General features: G+C 43.2%; 2 protein-coding genes across 4 annotated transcripts in view; both read left to right on the top strand.

The window, feature by feature from the left end:
- LOC119660596 (multidrug resistance-associated protein 4-like) overlaps positions 1–2,538 on the top strand; it is a 49,099-nt gene extending 46,561 nt beyond the window's left edge. For both annotated transcript variants that reach the window (XM_038069271.1, XM_038069270.1), the window contains exons 10-13: positions 958–1,250; positions 1,315–1,502; positions 1,634–1,861; positions 1,939–2,538. In XM_038069271.1, coding sequence (XP_037925199.1) covers positions 958–1,250; positions 1,315–1,502; positions 1,634–1,861; positions 1,939–2,209 — 980 coding nt within the window. In that variant the 3' untranslated portion in view covers positions 2,210–2,538. The remainder of the gene's footprint in view (positions 1–957; positions 1,251–1,314; positions 1,503–1,633; positions 1,862–1,938) is intronic.
- Positions 2,539–14,584: 12,046 nt separating this feature from the next.
- LOC119658567 (multidrug resistance-associated protein 4-like) overlaps positions 14,585–16,646 on the top strand; it is a 95,161-nt gene continuing 93,099 nt past the window's right edge. For both annotated transcript variants that reach the window (XM_038066012.1, XM_038066011.1), the window contains exon 1: positions 14,585–15,296. The gene's annotated coding sequence lies outside the window, so the exon portion shown is untranslated. The remainder of the gene's footprint in view (positions 15,297–16,646) is intronic.

The raw sequence follows: 16,646 nt of genomic DNA, 5'->3' as shown, positions 1-16,646 counted from the left end.
CCCAAACGCGGCTTTTTGTCCAAAGGCAGCTGTTTATCTAGCTAACACTCTCTCCTTAACAAGACAAGCTCCATAGCAGATTTGTTACCAGCAGTATTTTGATTTGGTTTGGTCATTGAAGATTGGGCTCCAGTACAATAAGTGAGGTTCATTTTCAATTGAATATGTGGAAAATATGAGATTTTTCATCGACGATGGTAGCTTAGGGTGCTTTTTTAGCCTGTGGTCGTCAGGAATGAAATTATATTTATATTCGTGTTTAGATTTGAGTCTTTAATGAGTAACTATGAGTAGCTTGGCTTGGAAGGGTTAACTAAATTAATCTCAGCAAAACCCCTTTGCCGCGAGAAGCTTGGAGAATGGGCCTCGGAGAGAGTGTTGCGTTTGAAGACTTAAGTCCACTCTAGTATCGCAACGGTTGCCATGACTTAGCGAGTCTGGTTACCTCGTATTTAAAACTAAGCCTCTCTAAGTCTCTCTCTAAATTCTTAATAATTTTCCCCTAGGAAGCTCCTCTTTGAAATCCCCTCTTTGTATGTAGGGTTTCCGCAGTTAGCCCTTTATTGCAGTTTCGTGGCGGCAAAGGCTGATTTCTTCCAGCTGATGCCGTAAATTTAGGCTCTCTCCAAATAACGCAGAGTAAAAAAGGACTCTAGGCTGCCTGGTGAAATGTATGTAGCATGGACGAAAGTTAAATTCTAGCTTAGGGTGTATTTCTGTTTTCTGCCCTGTCTGATCCGTCGAATAAGTCCTGTAGGCAAAAGCTCATGGAAATCCCCTTTGTCCATTTGTCGTAAACCCGTTCTCCGTAAATTCCTCAATTTAATAGTACCCGATACTTTCGCTTGGATGGTCTCTATGACTCCAATCTCTATTCTCTTTCTCCGTAGACATTTTTAATTTGTAAGTATTATCCAATTGTCCAATCACTGACAAGCGATTTCTTTTAATCTCCAGGTGCCATGGGCGGTCAAGTCGGTCTAGCCATCACCCAAACCATGTCCATCACTGGTCTCCTCCAATGGGGTATTCGTCAAAGTGCAGAAGTAGCCAATCAACTCATGGCAGTAGAACGTGTCCTTGAGTATCGTGACTTGGAACAGGAAAAGCAGCCAATGAAATTAGCCCCAATTACAAAGGACTGGCCCACAGCTGGTAAAATCGAATTCAGACAGGTTGTCTACAGATACTATGAAGGAGCTGAAGCAGTTCTTAAAGGACTCAACTTTGTGATCTATCCAAAGGAGAAAGTATGAAACACTTGTAAACTAATAGTTGAGAAACACATCCCTATATATGTTCGGGTATTTTCAGATTGGTATCGTTGGACGCACAGGAGCTGGTAAATCATCTTTAATTGGTGCTATATTCCGATTGGCTAAGGTAGAGGGAGACATTCTCATTGATGGAGTAAACAGCGCAACAATTAGCTTGGAGAACCTACGATCACATGTTTCAATTATTCCACAAGATCCAGTTTTGTTTTCTGGCACCATTCGAAGGTAAGCTCCACCCCGTCCCCCCTTTTCCTACTCATGGTTCGCTGACCAAAATTTGGTTCAGGGTTTTCTGTAATGTCCTTCCAAATTTACAAACAAGTTTCAACTAACTTAGAATCTTTGACACCTTCTAGAAATCTGGATCCTTTTGAAGAATATCCTGATTCAGCTTTATGGCAAGCTCTGGAAGCAGTAGAACTTAAGGACATTGCGTCGGGATCACTTGGCCTACAAGGAATGGTAGCAACTGGCGGAGGTAACTTCAGTGTTGGTCAGAGACAACTGGTTTGTCTGGCACGTGCTATTTTAAGGAACAATAAGATATTGGTTTTGGATGAAGCAACAGCAAACGTTGATCCACAGTAAGTTTAACGGTTTTTCTAACTTTCCAAGAAATTCTTTAATTCCTAGCTAACGTCATACAATTATCCCTTTACAGCACCGACAGTTTAATCCAGAAAACCATCCGGGAACGATTCGCAGACTGCACCGTCCTAACAATTGCTCATAGATTGCACACCATCATGGATTCAGATCGAATCCTTGTTATGAATTTCGGGCTGGTCGAAGAGTTTGACATTGCTCATACCCTGCTTCAAAAGCCAAATGGTCTCCTGCGGGACATGGTCATGACGACTGGACCGCAGGAATCTGAACGATTAATAGAAATGGCCAAAGAAAAGTACGAGTCAATGGCGAAGATAATGTAATGCTGCTCAGTTTGGAGTGAAGATACCTGTATCTTGTTGTAGAGTAATTTATTCGTCCTTAGAGGGCGAATTGTATTTTTAGTATTATTTATTTACTTATTTCGTATTTTATTTGAAAGTTGTTGTTTTATGAAACACGGATATTCAGGGAACAATTCAGTTTTAAGGAGCTGTACATGTTATCAGATAAGGAGACTTCTCGCATTTATTTAGAAACTGTCCTGTTTGTACAACGAACAATGTAAGTCGAAATTGTAGATATAATTTAAGCTTTGATGTTTTCATATGTATACGAAAACGAACGAAATAAATTATAAGCTAATTTGATAGATACGCGCTTATTATTAATTTTTTAGAATATATTGTACAGGAAATGTGCATATTTGAGTTTGCTGCCCTCTTTTGGATCCCCTCGTTTATCTTATTTTTCACTTCGGTGGCGCTACAGCCCAAATCGAGCCTTGGTCACCCAGATACATCGCCTCCAATTAACTCGATCCAAGGACCACGTCCTCCAGTTAGAAAATCTTAGAATTGATCTGCAATCCCCGTTAATTGAGTCCTCCCAACGTTTACTTGGCTTCCCTTTTGGTCGGCTGCCACCACTCGTCTTGGAATCCTTCCCTCGTGCATTTGTTCATTGTGGATTTTGACTAATGTCGATGTTGGTGGGTCGTCAAATAGTTCTTACAATTTATGCTTGTATCTGATTCGCCAGGCATCTCCTTTCTTTACAGCTCATCTTTCGGAGGAATTTTCCCTCGAAGATGTCGATTTGCTTTATTGAGTGTCAACGTCCACGTCTCGCATCCATACAGCAGCACAAGACGATATCTTGTAGATGCCTAGTTTATTATGCCTTTGTACTTTTTTGGGAGGACCGCAGAAAATGCTTTATGAGCAGTAGTAATTCTCCTTTGGATTTTATGTTTTTCATTTTCGTTCTTCGAAAGTAGAGCACCTAGGTAGACGGATTGGTCCGCCTGTTCGAAATTATGGTCGCCCATTGCAATGTTCTGCATACTAGTAGCCGCCTTTCGAGTTTAGGCTCCCACTTCACTCGCCTCGGGCTGCTCGAACACTTCCTTCGCACCAAGCATCGATCGGGCAAGAAATAACGTACCTCTGGTGTCAACTGAAGCCACCTTCCTGATGACATATTCGAGCAACAAGTGGGGGCGAGATCATCCAGTTGTCTAAGTCCTGACACTACAGGAAAGCTTTTGATTTTTACTTGGCCTTTATTGTTAATCTTTATCCTCTTTTTACACTAGACAAATTACACTTTGCCTCCAGCCACCATCATTATCTACGGTCCATTAACCGATGTCCGGACGAGACCTGCCTTAGTAAGGAATTCCAGACATCCCCGTTTTACATCGAGGTCCACCAATTCGATATCCCTGAAAACTGTCTGGCGTCCTAGTCTACGCTATCGCTCTATCTGAGGCGGGGTCTGCTTCGTCTTCTTTTTCTACCTCGTACCGCAGGGTGATCCTCATCCATACGGATTAGGTAACCCGCTCACCGTAACCTATTGAGCCGGATTTTATCCACAACCAGACGGTCGTGGTGTCGCTCAGAGATTTCGTCGTTATAGAGGTTGTGGAATTGTCCATCCTCATGTAGGGGGCCGAAAATTCTTGGGAGGATCCTTCTCTCGAATGGGGCCAAGAGTTGAAAATTTTTCTTGGCTCAAGTCTTCAAGGAATATATAAAGATTGGGTAGAACATTGTATTGAACATTATGAGCCGCTTTGAGTTGAGTTTTGAGCGTTTTTTATAAGCTGAAATAGGCTCTGTTGGCAGCCAACAACTGTGCGTGGATTTCATCGTCATAGCGTCGCCCTAGATAGGAGAAACTTTCAACGGTCTCAAAGTTGTAGTCTCCTATCTTTATGTTTCTCGCTTGACCAGTGCGATTCGATGTTGTGCGTTCCTTGGTTTTTGGCACTGACGATGCCACCATGTATTTCGCCTTGTCTTCATTTATGTGCACTCCAAGATCTCGCGCCGCCTGTTCGATCTGGATGAAGGCAGTTTGTACATCTCGAGTTGCTCTTCCCATAATGTCAATATCGTCAGTCCAGGGCCAGGTTAAAAGGAGGCATGATAGGGCATCCCCTTATCTTAGACTGTGTTGATGTTGAATGGTCTCGAGAGTGATGCTGCTGCTTTTATCTGCCCTGGCACATTGGTCAGGGTCAGCCTAGTCAGTCTTATCAATTTCGTTGGGATACCGGATTCTCTCGTGGCCTTTGACAGTTTTACCGTGGTTATGCTATCACAGACGGCTTTAAAGTCGATGAAAAGATGGTGCAACTGATGGTCATATTACAATAGTTTTTCCATCGCCTACTGCGAAGAGAAAATCCGACCTGTTGCTGATTTGCCTGCAGTGAAGCCTCTTTGGTATGAGCCAATGATGTTCTAGGCGTATGAAGCTATGGAACGCGTGTTGCGGTCGCCGGTAGAAACAACCTGACACCGGATTCACGTCTGCTACCATTTGGTTTTCCAGAATACAAAAGCAGTTGCAGAGAGGTAATCTCCAGAGTCCCATCATCTTATTTCGTTTAGGCTCAAAATGTCCCGCTTATATTACTGGAATTCGAACTCGAGTTGGAGATAGCGAGACTCACACGGTGAAGGATCAACGAATGACGACATCCCTAACGAAGATTGGTATTGCCACCTATCTCGCTGCTATTGCCCATAGCTATGTACAAGAGCTGAGGTTCTGGTATAACACCGACGATGAACCCCAGGAGAACATTGCCTTCACGGGTGTTCGATAGGGCTCCGCACTGGCCCACTACTGTGGAACATCATGCAAAATGATGTCCTTAATCTTTCAGGTCCAGAGGATACCATTGAAGTGAGATAGAACGACTATGTAGCGCCTTCGACCAAAAATTAAGTAATGATACTGGAGGAAACTGTAATGAATTGCTCTCGTAGTGGGTTGTTTACGCCCTAAATGGGTGCTGAACTTTGTCATCCTTTGTCAGATCCGTGTTCGATGTGTGTTTTTTAGAGTTAAAGATAATTTTTGAGGGCAGTTTTTCATATCGTCATCTTTGGCTTAGAGTAACGTTTGCTTTTTCCAGATGGCGCCCAACGTGGGGCCAAAAAATGATCTGCCCAAGACTATATTTTGAGCTCTTAAAAGGAGTTAAAAGAAGTTCGTTTTAGGTAACATCCGGCAGGCTTGATTCGAAGAAACTCTTTTTCTCCTTTTCTTTGGCGTTTTTTCATTAGTTTTTTTTAACCTAGCGTAGCAATGTTTCTCTTTAGAATTCATTAAGGAACCTCGTCTTTCATATGGCGAGAATGGGGTTTGGATGTTGATGTACTCATGCTCCCTTGGCGCTTCATTCGTCCCATATCTTAGGAATTACTTCGAGAGCTTTATAGTTAAGAAAAAAACAATTTAGACCAGGCTTAGGCTTAGGCTATTAATTCAATCTCAGTTGTTCGTCACCCGTTCACTTCTCTCCACCTCTCCTCCTGAATTTTTCCTGTGCTCCGTTTTCTATAAGGCCATTTTTCAATTTCATTATCATTACATATGATGTGTAAGTGATAAGTCTGTAACAGCGAGGCAAACCAAACAAAACAGACAGTTATGACCGTAACCAGTATTCAGACCCATAGTACGAGGCGAGATAGGGTGCTCAACGAGCTTGGCTATCGAACCGTGAAAATTGAATTAAGATTGAATTAAACTCTTTAAAAACTGCGGAGAATAATGACAATGTGTCCAAAATTGGTGGACCAAAATCAGTCAGTATCATTGGCTTTTAACTAGTCTAAATCTAAATCTCCTAGACGTGTGACATTAAAGATCCAAAATGCCATGAAATATAGCATCAATCCCAAATCTTCCTCCTTCCACAAACTGTAATCAGATCGAACCACTCAACCTGTATCCTTTTCGCAACAGGTAGGCCGCCAGGTAAAAGAGGCATTTACCTTGCAAATTGGGTTCTACACCGACAACTCCCAGTTTTTCGCATTATGAGACCCATCCATAGCCCGTGCTCGACAGCATCTTTTTATCTTTTTTCTTTCAGTCGCTCCCAGGTGAGATGTGATGTGTGATGTATAACTTAGATTAGTAGGTTTCTTGCCTTTTCGGCTCTGATACATGCATGTATCTATAGATTGTGCAGAAATCTTTTCTTTAACATAGCCATCCGGGGAAAAAGTAAAGTAAAGCCGAAGAAGCAAAGCCAACCAGGTTTGTTGTTCCCGCTCGGTAGCGTTAGCCTCTTACAACATCACCACGCAAAGGGAAGAAAAAGCAAATGTGTGGTTTTCATGAGAAGGTTATTATTAGATTTGGATCATCGTCGCCGTCATCATTATCGCTGTCGTCATTATTACTCACGCAATGTTACGGTGAAAGGAAGCAAAGTAAAAGCCGCCATGCCGCTCTTTTCTCATATCATTGGATTCTAATCCCGGTCTAGTGTGCGGGAAATCAATTATTGTGGGGCTTTAGTGAGACGGCCGGCGGCGTTTAGAACAAAGTCTAGATTGTCTGGGGTGTCTAGGTTACAAATGGTTTCCTGGTTCAGCTTTTTAAGACTTTATTATGGTATTAAGATACGAATACAATGTCAAGTTGAAGTGCATCTGTGTAGTTCTTATCAGGGATCGGAAACCTGGGAGAATTGATATTTGTGTTTTCTATTGGATTCGACTAGATAACTTAAAGGGGCAATCACCTTTCATAACTTCAGGCTAAACAGATTCTGTTAATTTCATATTACCATTCGGATTTTTTTTGGAATGCAAGGTTCAAAATTGTGACACTCTATATGATTTCAACAAATGTAGCCTCACTTAGGTCTGCAAAAATACTGGGATACTTATGTTCCATGTCCTAGAAGCAACTTCTAGCCAAAATCCGCTTTACGAAGCTGAGCTTTTGGTTAGGCTCTGAGTCTAATTTTAATGAGAAGTCCTGCTATCAGCCTTCCCAGTAAATCCAAACTGCCATCGCGCATCAATCATTTCAGCTCGCCCCAGGGCTTCCAACGAAACACTCCGTCTCCGTAATTCTACGCCATCTGTTCCAGGGACAATCAACTCATTGGGCACCCTAGGATAATGGACTCCATTGCATGGCATCACCATCAAGTTAATTGTTATGAGGCAATTTTTAGCTGCCTTTATTACTTTACCTATTGGACTCAACCGGTAATCAAGGACAACTAGATTAGTTTGTAGTTTAATTCGTAAGCTTACGTTATCTTACACAAGCTTTTGGTTCCAGTTAGTCTCGACATACTTCCCCCCACTTCAGTTGCTTTTCCGCGACATATTTTATCCTAGTCTGTTGAACAATTGCTTGGCAATTTAAATAAACCTCAATACAGTTCTTCGCTGCAGGGACAACAGTTGGTTTCACTCACCTAATTTTTCCACTTTTTTATTTTGCGGACTTTTTGATGCAGGATATGGTATAGAGTAAGTACTTAAAATGATACCACCATCTGCAAGCGCCGAAGCTGTCGGGTTACGGTCAATTGGTAGATCCGAAGTTGGGATAACGCAAAGTGTTGGCTATGCATTCTGCGCTTGCAAAGCAAATTTAGAAATATAAGCCTCATTAACGTTCACACCCCTACAGAGGAGACTGCAGAGTCGGAGTAGAACGAACCCTGTCCTAGGTATGATATCAAAATCATACTTGGGGATTTTAACAGCCAAGTAGGAACGGAGCCCGTACTCAGATAATACGCCCCTTGAGGGAACGGGACGGAAGAACACCGCATACCGAGTAATGTTGCATTCTTAAAGGACGCGGGCACGCGCAGAGGTTTATCATGAACTCCGCCGAGCGGAGAAGCGACTTCACAGACCGAAAAAGGAAGTCTTGGAGAACCATCAGGTCTGTGAACCCGAAAAGTACAAGGAGCAACCACACCATGCGAGGAAATTTTTCCAACAAGTCAGCAGGATGAAGCCTTACACACCTAGACGTTCATCCTGCCGAGACAAAGAGGGAAATCTGATTTCCGACAGAATGGGCATATTGGAGCAATGGGTTGAGTACTTTGATGAACTACTGAACAATGAGAACATCGGCGAATTGGAGGTCCCGCCAACTGAAGACAACGGACAAATACTGCCACCACCAATTATGGAAGAATGTGCATTCATATGCAATTCATCGGCTTAAAAATCATAAGTCTCCCAGGAGCCGATGGAATTACAGCCGAATTGGGTCATACACCAAAGTAGCAGTAAAATTTTTGTTGGCCCAATTTGAATTTTTAAGGGTCTCCATTATAGAATCTTATAGATTGACGACCTGTAACGAGGTTCATAAGGGTTCCAAAAATGTTTGTCTCCTACGGACGGTATGAGGAAAAGCAATGGACTGCAAGATAGACTGACGCGAAGTATAGCTTCCTAGAAGCCCACCTGTCTCTCTTTGAGGGTGAGATGTGACTCTCAAGGAGCCAAGCCTCTTCTTTACCAACCAAGACCGTTCGAGGGTGCTAAAATGCTAAAATGCTACGGACCTCAACTGGGAAATCAAAAAACATCTCACCCAATCCAGGGTGACATGCCAACCCTTCTCATTGTATACTTTGTAGTCGAGGGTAACTGATCGAACTGATATCTCGTTGTATTAGTGAGTAAGTTTGACCTTACCCTTGTTACGGAGGACTACGACACGGCGGACGTCCTAACCACAATACTGATGGGAAACAAATGAATGAGCCATTCAAAGAAGATAAAAATGATAATATGATAAACAGACGAGCCCCCGTAGCTACGTGATTACATTCAAAAATGGAGAAGTTGAGCAGTCAAAAAGTTGGGCCAATGTCAACATTGTCCTATTGCAAAGACCTCAAACAACAAAGATCACTGCTCAAGAAGCACAAGCAAAAGTAGGTTTGAGATCAGTACATCAGGCGCTAGCACGGAGACAGGCCTCAGTGGCGCAGCTGCTAAATGGAAGCTGCGTTATGTGAAGGAAGTCCTGAAACCAGAAGAGGTCCTAAAGAAGGTTTAGGATAGACCGTATCATTCACTATCGGAGCCAAGGAGGTGGGGAGCAGCAGAAATAAACACACATGGAGTGGATGCTCCCCAAAAAACCCAAACACGAACCCAAGAGGAAGGAAACTTCGGTTAGGTTAGAGGTGAAAGCCGGAGTCAGGAGGCCCGCCATTAGCTGTGCTAGTGCGTCCAAGATTATTCAATTGGTCCTACTGCCGAAAAGAATTCCGCAGTCAGAAAATGATCGGCAAACTTATCGTCAGGCATATTTATAAGGGGTACAAATGGACATATGCTTTCCCGCAATTCATATACTAGTGGACTACACAACGGAGGACGCTGCGGATGGCTAGTTCCTGCCAGGCTGTAAAGGAACAGAATTTTCAAGATGTTTTGGGAATGATATACCAGGGCCACACATGGTGGTCCGTCTTCCCAAAACCGGAGCACTAGAAACGGAGGATTTTATGGGCCTCTTAATTGTTCAAAATAATGATCTCCATGCGCGATTATGGAGAGTCTTCAAAAGCAAGGTGGAGGGCAAACGCAAACTCCCTACGACCGGAGTAGATGACCCAGAGGAAATCAAACAACAAAATGTTCGTATCAACTATATATTTACAATATACTTACGCATGTAGACAACAGAAGCCGAGGAAAGGTACTTCGAGCGAGATATCAGGTAGAAATCTACCGAGGTCTCTGAAGAAACCGCGGGGGCTATAGATGCTGAAAGAGCAGAAGCAAGCAGCAAGGTATACCTGCTGCCCAGTGAGAAGGAGAAAGTTGACGACCTATACCTGGATCTTCTAGGGCTCAAGAAAAACAGTGACATGCAGGAAAGTGCCATATCGGAGGAGTGGTGAAGAGCGCCAAGCACTAATGGAGTCAATGGCCAACACTAAGATAGCCCAGGTAAACCTCTACCATGCAAAAGCTGAATCTGTAGTGATTGCAATGGCAATCTCCAAGGATCACATTGAAATAGTACTGCCTCAAGAATTCTGGGGGAAGATTCATGGTCTGTAAAGAAAAAGTATGAAAAATAACTTGGGAGTCCTCTTACGAAAAACCAAGAGCTTGCATCATTCTTAAACGTAATTTAAAAGATATATGTCTTTCAGAGTTCCTGACTGGAGACCTTGTGACTGTTGTCAAAGGAAGACGCTACCAGTTCTCCGCCGCTGCGATGTTAACATCTTTCACAAAGTCTGGGGAACAAGTGACACTAATCGAAAAGGTGAGTACCTTCTGGAGTTTATTTTTGCCAATAAGTTAGAAGCATTATATATTACATAGGGAATACTTCAACACTAGTGACCAGCACTGGAAAAGAGGTACTACACATAACTGTAGGGAATACCCGGTCGCTTCAGCGAGTAAGTTAGACCTTACCGCGCTACGCGGGGCCATGGCACGGCGGACCTTCTAACCCCCATACTCGTGGAAATCAAATGAGCAGCTGTAATAAAATAAAAAAAAACTGCAGCCAATAAAGCGGGACCCCGTAGAAGTTGGGACAGTGCAGTAAATCCAAGGTCAACAATCAACAAACACCACTGCTGAAAAAGCAGGGACTAGCAAAGGCACGTCTGAGATAAATATGTCAGAAGTTAGAAAGGAGAGAGGTCTCTGTGGCGCAGGTGCTAAATGGTACCTGTGCTACCTGAAGGAAGGCCGGAAACCAGAAAAGACCCTTAAGAAGGCTCAGGATAGATCTGAGCCATCTTTATCGAACCCGGGCAGGCCAGGAGTGAAGACAGGAATCAGCTATGCTAATGCGGTCAAGGGCATTCGACTGGCCATATTGCCAAAAATGTTTCACCAGAAAATACTCACTCGAGGAGCAGATAATTATCGAAGACCTTGTCGTCAGGCAGATATGCAAGGGATGGAGTGCAAAGCTTGTGTTCACCGTGATACGATTTCGACCAGGTCATATACTGGTGGAATGCTCGACGGAAGGCACTGCAGAGTGGCTTAGGAGCATAGTTCCTAAAATGCCACGCTGGGAAGGAGCAGAACTGTCAACATGTGTTGGGGATGATGTATCAGGAGCACACATGGTGACAGTTTTTCTCCCAAAAGCCGCGACAATAGAGATCTCATGGAGCGTCTAATCGCTCAGAATGAGGAACTCTATACGCGAGTAAGGAGAGTCTTCGGAACCAAGATGGAGGGTAAGGATAAACTCATCACGATCGAGGTAGATGACCGATCCCTGAAGACAATCAAACGTCGGAGTTGCCATATCAACTATCGAGTTGGCAACATACTCGTGTATGTGCACAGGGAAAAGCCGAGGAAAGACACCTTGAAGGAGATACCGGGGGAAAAGAATACCGAGGTCCCCGAAGAGGTTTCGAAATTCATAGAGGCGGAAAGGACTGGATCAACCAGGGAAATAGATCTGCTGCCCAGTGAAGAGCAGAAGCTGGAAGACCTAGGCCTAGGACTTTTAAGGCTCAGAGTGGAGAGCGTGGAGCAGGAAAGCACCATGTCGAGGGGAGGGCGATACTCCGACAGTGGAGAAGAGCTCCGAACAATAACGATCGGCGAGTTGGAGGTCCCGCAAACTGAAGACGACGGACAAATACTGCCACCACCAAGTATAGGAGAAATAATCCGTGCAATTCATTCTGTTAAAAATCATAAGTCGCCAGGAGCCGATGGAATTACAGCCGAATTAGTTAAATATCGAGGCGACCAATTACACCAAGTGGTTCATCAATTTGTGCTCAAGGTGTGGGCCAGCGAATTAATGCTTGACGACTGGCAGCGAGGCATTATCTGTCTCATACATAAAAAGGGAGATATCACACAGTGCAGCAATTATAGAGGTATCACGTTGCTGAATACCATCTGTAAGATATTTTCCTCTATTTTGCTAGGCCGGATAGCCCCATACACCCAGGACATCATTGGCCCATACCAAAGAGACTTCACTCCAGGCAAATCAGCAACAGATCAGATTTTCTCTGTGCGGCAAACGATGGAAAAACTGTTGGAGTATGGACATCAGTTGCACCATCTATTCATCGACTTTAAGGCCGTCTATGATAGCATAGGGTAAAACTGTACACGGCCATGAGAGAATTCGGTATCCCGACGAAATTGATAAGACTGAATAGGCTGACCCTGACCAACGTGCGAGGCCAGATAAAAGCAGTATAGGGTCAAAACTCACTGTACAAGACAATGATCTTGCCAGTCCTCATGTATTCCTCGGAGACGTGGGTTCTTAGCAAGAAAAATTGCGAACTCTTGGCCGCGTTCGAGAGAAGAATCCTCCGAAGAATTTTTGGTCCCCTACATGAGGATGGATGTGTCCGGATAGCTGAGTGGTTAGAGCACAAGGCTGTCATACGGAAGGTCGCGGTTCAAATCTCATTGGTGGCAGTGGGATTTGTATCGTGATTTGACGTCGGATACCAGTCGACTCAGCTGTGAATGAGTACCTGAGTCAAATCAGGGTAATAATCTCGGGCGAGCGCAATGCTGACCACATTGCCTCCTAGTGTACCGTTACGGTCTCGAATGAAGTGCTCTAACACACTTCAAGGCCCTGATCCAATATGGATTGTCGCGCCAACGATTATTATTATTATTATTACATGAGGATGGACGATTCGTAGCCTACATAACGACGAAATCTATGAGCGATACCATGACCGTCAGGTTGTGGATAAAATCCGGCTCAATAGGTTACGGTGGGCGGGTCACTTAATCCGTATGGATGAGGATGATCCATCCCGGAAAGTCTATAAGGGCGATATCTATGGTAGAAAAAGAAGACGAGGCAAACCCTGCCTGAGATGAAGTGGTGATGGAGGTCAGGGTGGATCTGGGCGCAAAACCGGGTTGTCTGGAGTTCCTTATTAAGGCAGGCCTAGACTGGATTCCGGTTGTTGCGCCGTTGATGATGATGATGAAGGGATAACATGAGAACGAGGTTTCATTTCGATAAGAAGTTTGATACCTTATGTCAATTCCACGCTCTCTCAGTTTTCCTTATTTTTCCAACGTTTGAAAAACTGGGAGTGCATGGAATTGATATATGGTTTAGGCCAGCAACTGCTCGTCTGGTACAATGGGGGGGGGGGGGGGGGGGAACTGGTATATTTCAAGCGCAAATAAGCTACCGAGGTACATCCTTCAATTTTCAAAGAAATTATAGGGGGCAGAACATTGCTATTCCGAATGGCAGCCAAGCGGCTATCCAGCTGGTTTGGGAATGCATTGACAGATTGAACACAGGCAATGAGGCAGCGATCAAACTGGTCAGGAAAGGAGTGGAGGGTCATCCGTACGGACTAAAACGGAGACAGGTTCATTGCTACGACGTTGAAATATGAAAAGAAACGGCTAAGGGAACTATTGTGGGCGAACCTACCAGAGATGGAGCAGCGCAGTTTCCTCATGGCGGCTACAAATCCAAGAGCTCAAAGGATTGTTTAAACTTCACCAAGAAGAGCCTCCGGATTATAGTGGTATAGTTCACCAGCCGTTGCCGACTAAACTATCACCTGCGAAAGCTAGGGATAAGTTCCGACACTGTCTGCAGGTTCTGTGCGGGGTGTGACAAAACCTCCATACATTTTCTGGGACAGTGTCTGGCACTTGTGCAAAGTATGTCGGCTCACCTGGGAGAATACTTAATACCAGATGCAAAGTTGAAAGATCTGGAATTCTAACGGTTATAGACTTGCTTGAGACACTATGATTAATAGTATTAATAGTATATATAACCAGTAGGAGGGGACAATAGTTCTTTCAGGGCACAACGCAGCTTCCCTTAACCGAATAATAAAAATAATAGGCGCATACACATATCAAAACGATTGGGCAATAACATTAAATTCTTCGAACTGGACACCTTTCTATAGGTAATTTTCTGGTTCTAAAGCGGAAACGATTTGTAATTTTATTATAGTTAAACCTAAGGAAAATTCTTATCTCAAGATGAAACTTAACGGACGACGTTGGGGATCGAATCCTTCTAATCTTAAGCCAATTGAATTTAATTTATATTTGTCTCAGTATTTCTTAAATATTGAATGAAAAAATTCTGTTTAAATCTTTTGTCGGACTTAAATAAATGTGGAACTCATAGCCACAAGGCCCACATGCCATACATTGAATCCGACAGCTTCGCTCTACTACAAAAATATGGCGACATCTCCAATCCATCTCCTCACTATTACTGATATTTAATTACATCTGCGGAAAATCCCTCGAAACTTAATTGTGTACCCAATATGCTAGTTGCAATGGCTTGAATCGGGAGAATCGACGACCAGATCTAGAACTGAGTCAATCTTTACAGAACACCAAGTTAGCATTGACTAAGCCGCGGACAACAGTACACGGAGCTCTACGTACAAGTCTCCCTGTCCGGACCGGCTAGTCCTCAGTTCACCAGATACTGCGCTGGCGTGTGGATCGATTTTTCCAATTTACGGGTGCCTTGTAACTCTCATCGATAAGATACTATTAAGACGATTTAGATGAAAGTTGCGTGGAATTCGTCAATCACCTGTCGTGATAAGAGTACCTGTGATCGCGTCTCACGTTTTCTGGTGAACCGCAAGTTTTAATTTGTGTCTCTTTCCTGAGTGCCGGGGAAACATCTGTTGCCGACTGCGCGTGAACAGCTTATTATCTGTCTTTCGAGATTCTCGGAAAGTATCTTTGTCCTCTTGCGGCCGGTCGTTGTCTAAAAACTCGAAAGTGCGCCCAACGTGGTCTTGCGCAAGTCGCTTGTGTCTATTTACGGTAATAGTGCGATAAGGGAATCCCAAGTGGACTAAAGTGGTTATTGGCAAAGTTCGCGATTTTTTTCTCTTGACACGGTCCAAGTGATTACTCGAAATAGTCCGATACTATCTAAGCTTCTTGCTAAGTCCAGATAAGGAAGATAACAAAATGCATAGACGCATAAGTGTTTGATATCAAAAGTGAATTGTCGCCAGTGTACGCGCTATCAGTGGAACTTGTTGCATTGCTACTGTTTTTGGTTTTACTGTTACGTTGTTGTCAAACGACCTTAGGCAAATTGTTGGTAAGTTCCCCAGTTATTTATGAATTAGTTGATTGGATCGGAAAATGTTGCGAAAGTTGCATAAGAGCTCAGAGATTACGCCAGATGCGGTGCTCCTCAGCTGGTGTGGTCTTGACCTTAAACTTACTTAGCAAGTAGGCGCCCCGTTAGCCTACCAACTACCCATAATCAGTTGCTTATTAGTCCAGCAAAAAATTTCAACGAGTTTCCTACAAAATCGCTATTTGTTGTAGGAATCTGAGTTCGCTAGCCATTGCTCACTAGAACCCATCAGTTTTGTGGTTGGCGAAACTATAATTGCTGAACGTTCGTTGGAGCGTGTTGCTTTTTCGCTCTTTTTATAGAATGTTGATATCAAAGCTTTTCAGATTTTTTTCTCATCTAGACAAAGGGTAGAGCGATGAAACCAAAGATTCTTGCAAGTCATCTTCGCACACTTGAAAGTTTCAGATGCTGAGAAAAGTTAATTCAGATTCATGATTTTTTGTAGCACTTTAATTGCTCTGAGTGGTAGAGTCAAGTTTTCGGATGGGGCAGGGGACAACACGGGTCAATAAATCGTTTGGAAAATTGCCAATCTAGATGCGACCGCGCACAACTGCTTATTTATGTACAGATTCGAATGGTGACAGCTCTAATAAAAGTTTTGGGAACCACAATTCATACTGCATCAACATTTTAAACGCATTAAATTAAATTTTGATAGATTGATTGCTTTCTATTAGATGGAAACAAATTGCATTTGGAGTTCCTCCAATATGCGTAGTTTCAACACATCAAAGTAAGAACGTATGTTTCATGAAGATGCGGGATTGGTTTAGTGTATCTTTTGCAATGTCCTTTCAGGTAACCTTTTAGGATTTTAGTGAATGTTCATATGTTTGTGGTGTTTTTAGCGAAAGGAGTAAAGGATTGAAACGCAAGGCCGTCTCCGTCGTTAGTGTTGACACCCGGCAATGAAGAAGGGAACAAATTGCTCCCGAAATATCGGTATTTATCAAATAAAAACCATCACAAGCCTTTTAATTCCTTTTAAAATTGTTGTCAAGGAAGTTTCCGTTGTATTTTATCATGCATCTGGTTATCAGCTATTCGTCACTAAAGAAATTATCTTTCTCCGTCCAATATTTAATAATTAGGAGTAGCTTTTAGGCCAAACTATAATAGTTTCATCAAAGCTATTATCTACTCAGCCATTCTCCTTTTCGATGTTTCCCTCGATCTATTCTGGCATGCTAAAGTTCATAGTACAGCATATTAGTTAAAATATCGATCAGCATCTTATTCACGATCTGCTCAAAATGGTCCTGACGGATTAGGACATTAAGGTTGCAGTGCCCCTGAAGATTG

Source organism: Hermetia illucens, chromosome 6, assembly GCF_905115235.1.
Source record: "Hermetia illucens chromosome 6, iHerIll2.2.curated.20191125, whole genome shotgun sequence".
Taxonomy (NCBI): Eukaryota; Metazoa; Arthropoda; class Insecta; order Diptera; family Stratiomyidae; genus Hermetia; species Hermetia illucens.
Note: the sequence above shows the minus strand (reverse complement) of the source record. Positions and strands in the feature narration are given on the sequence as shown.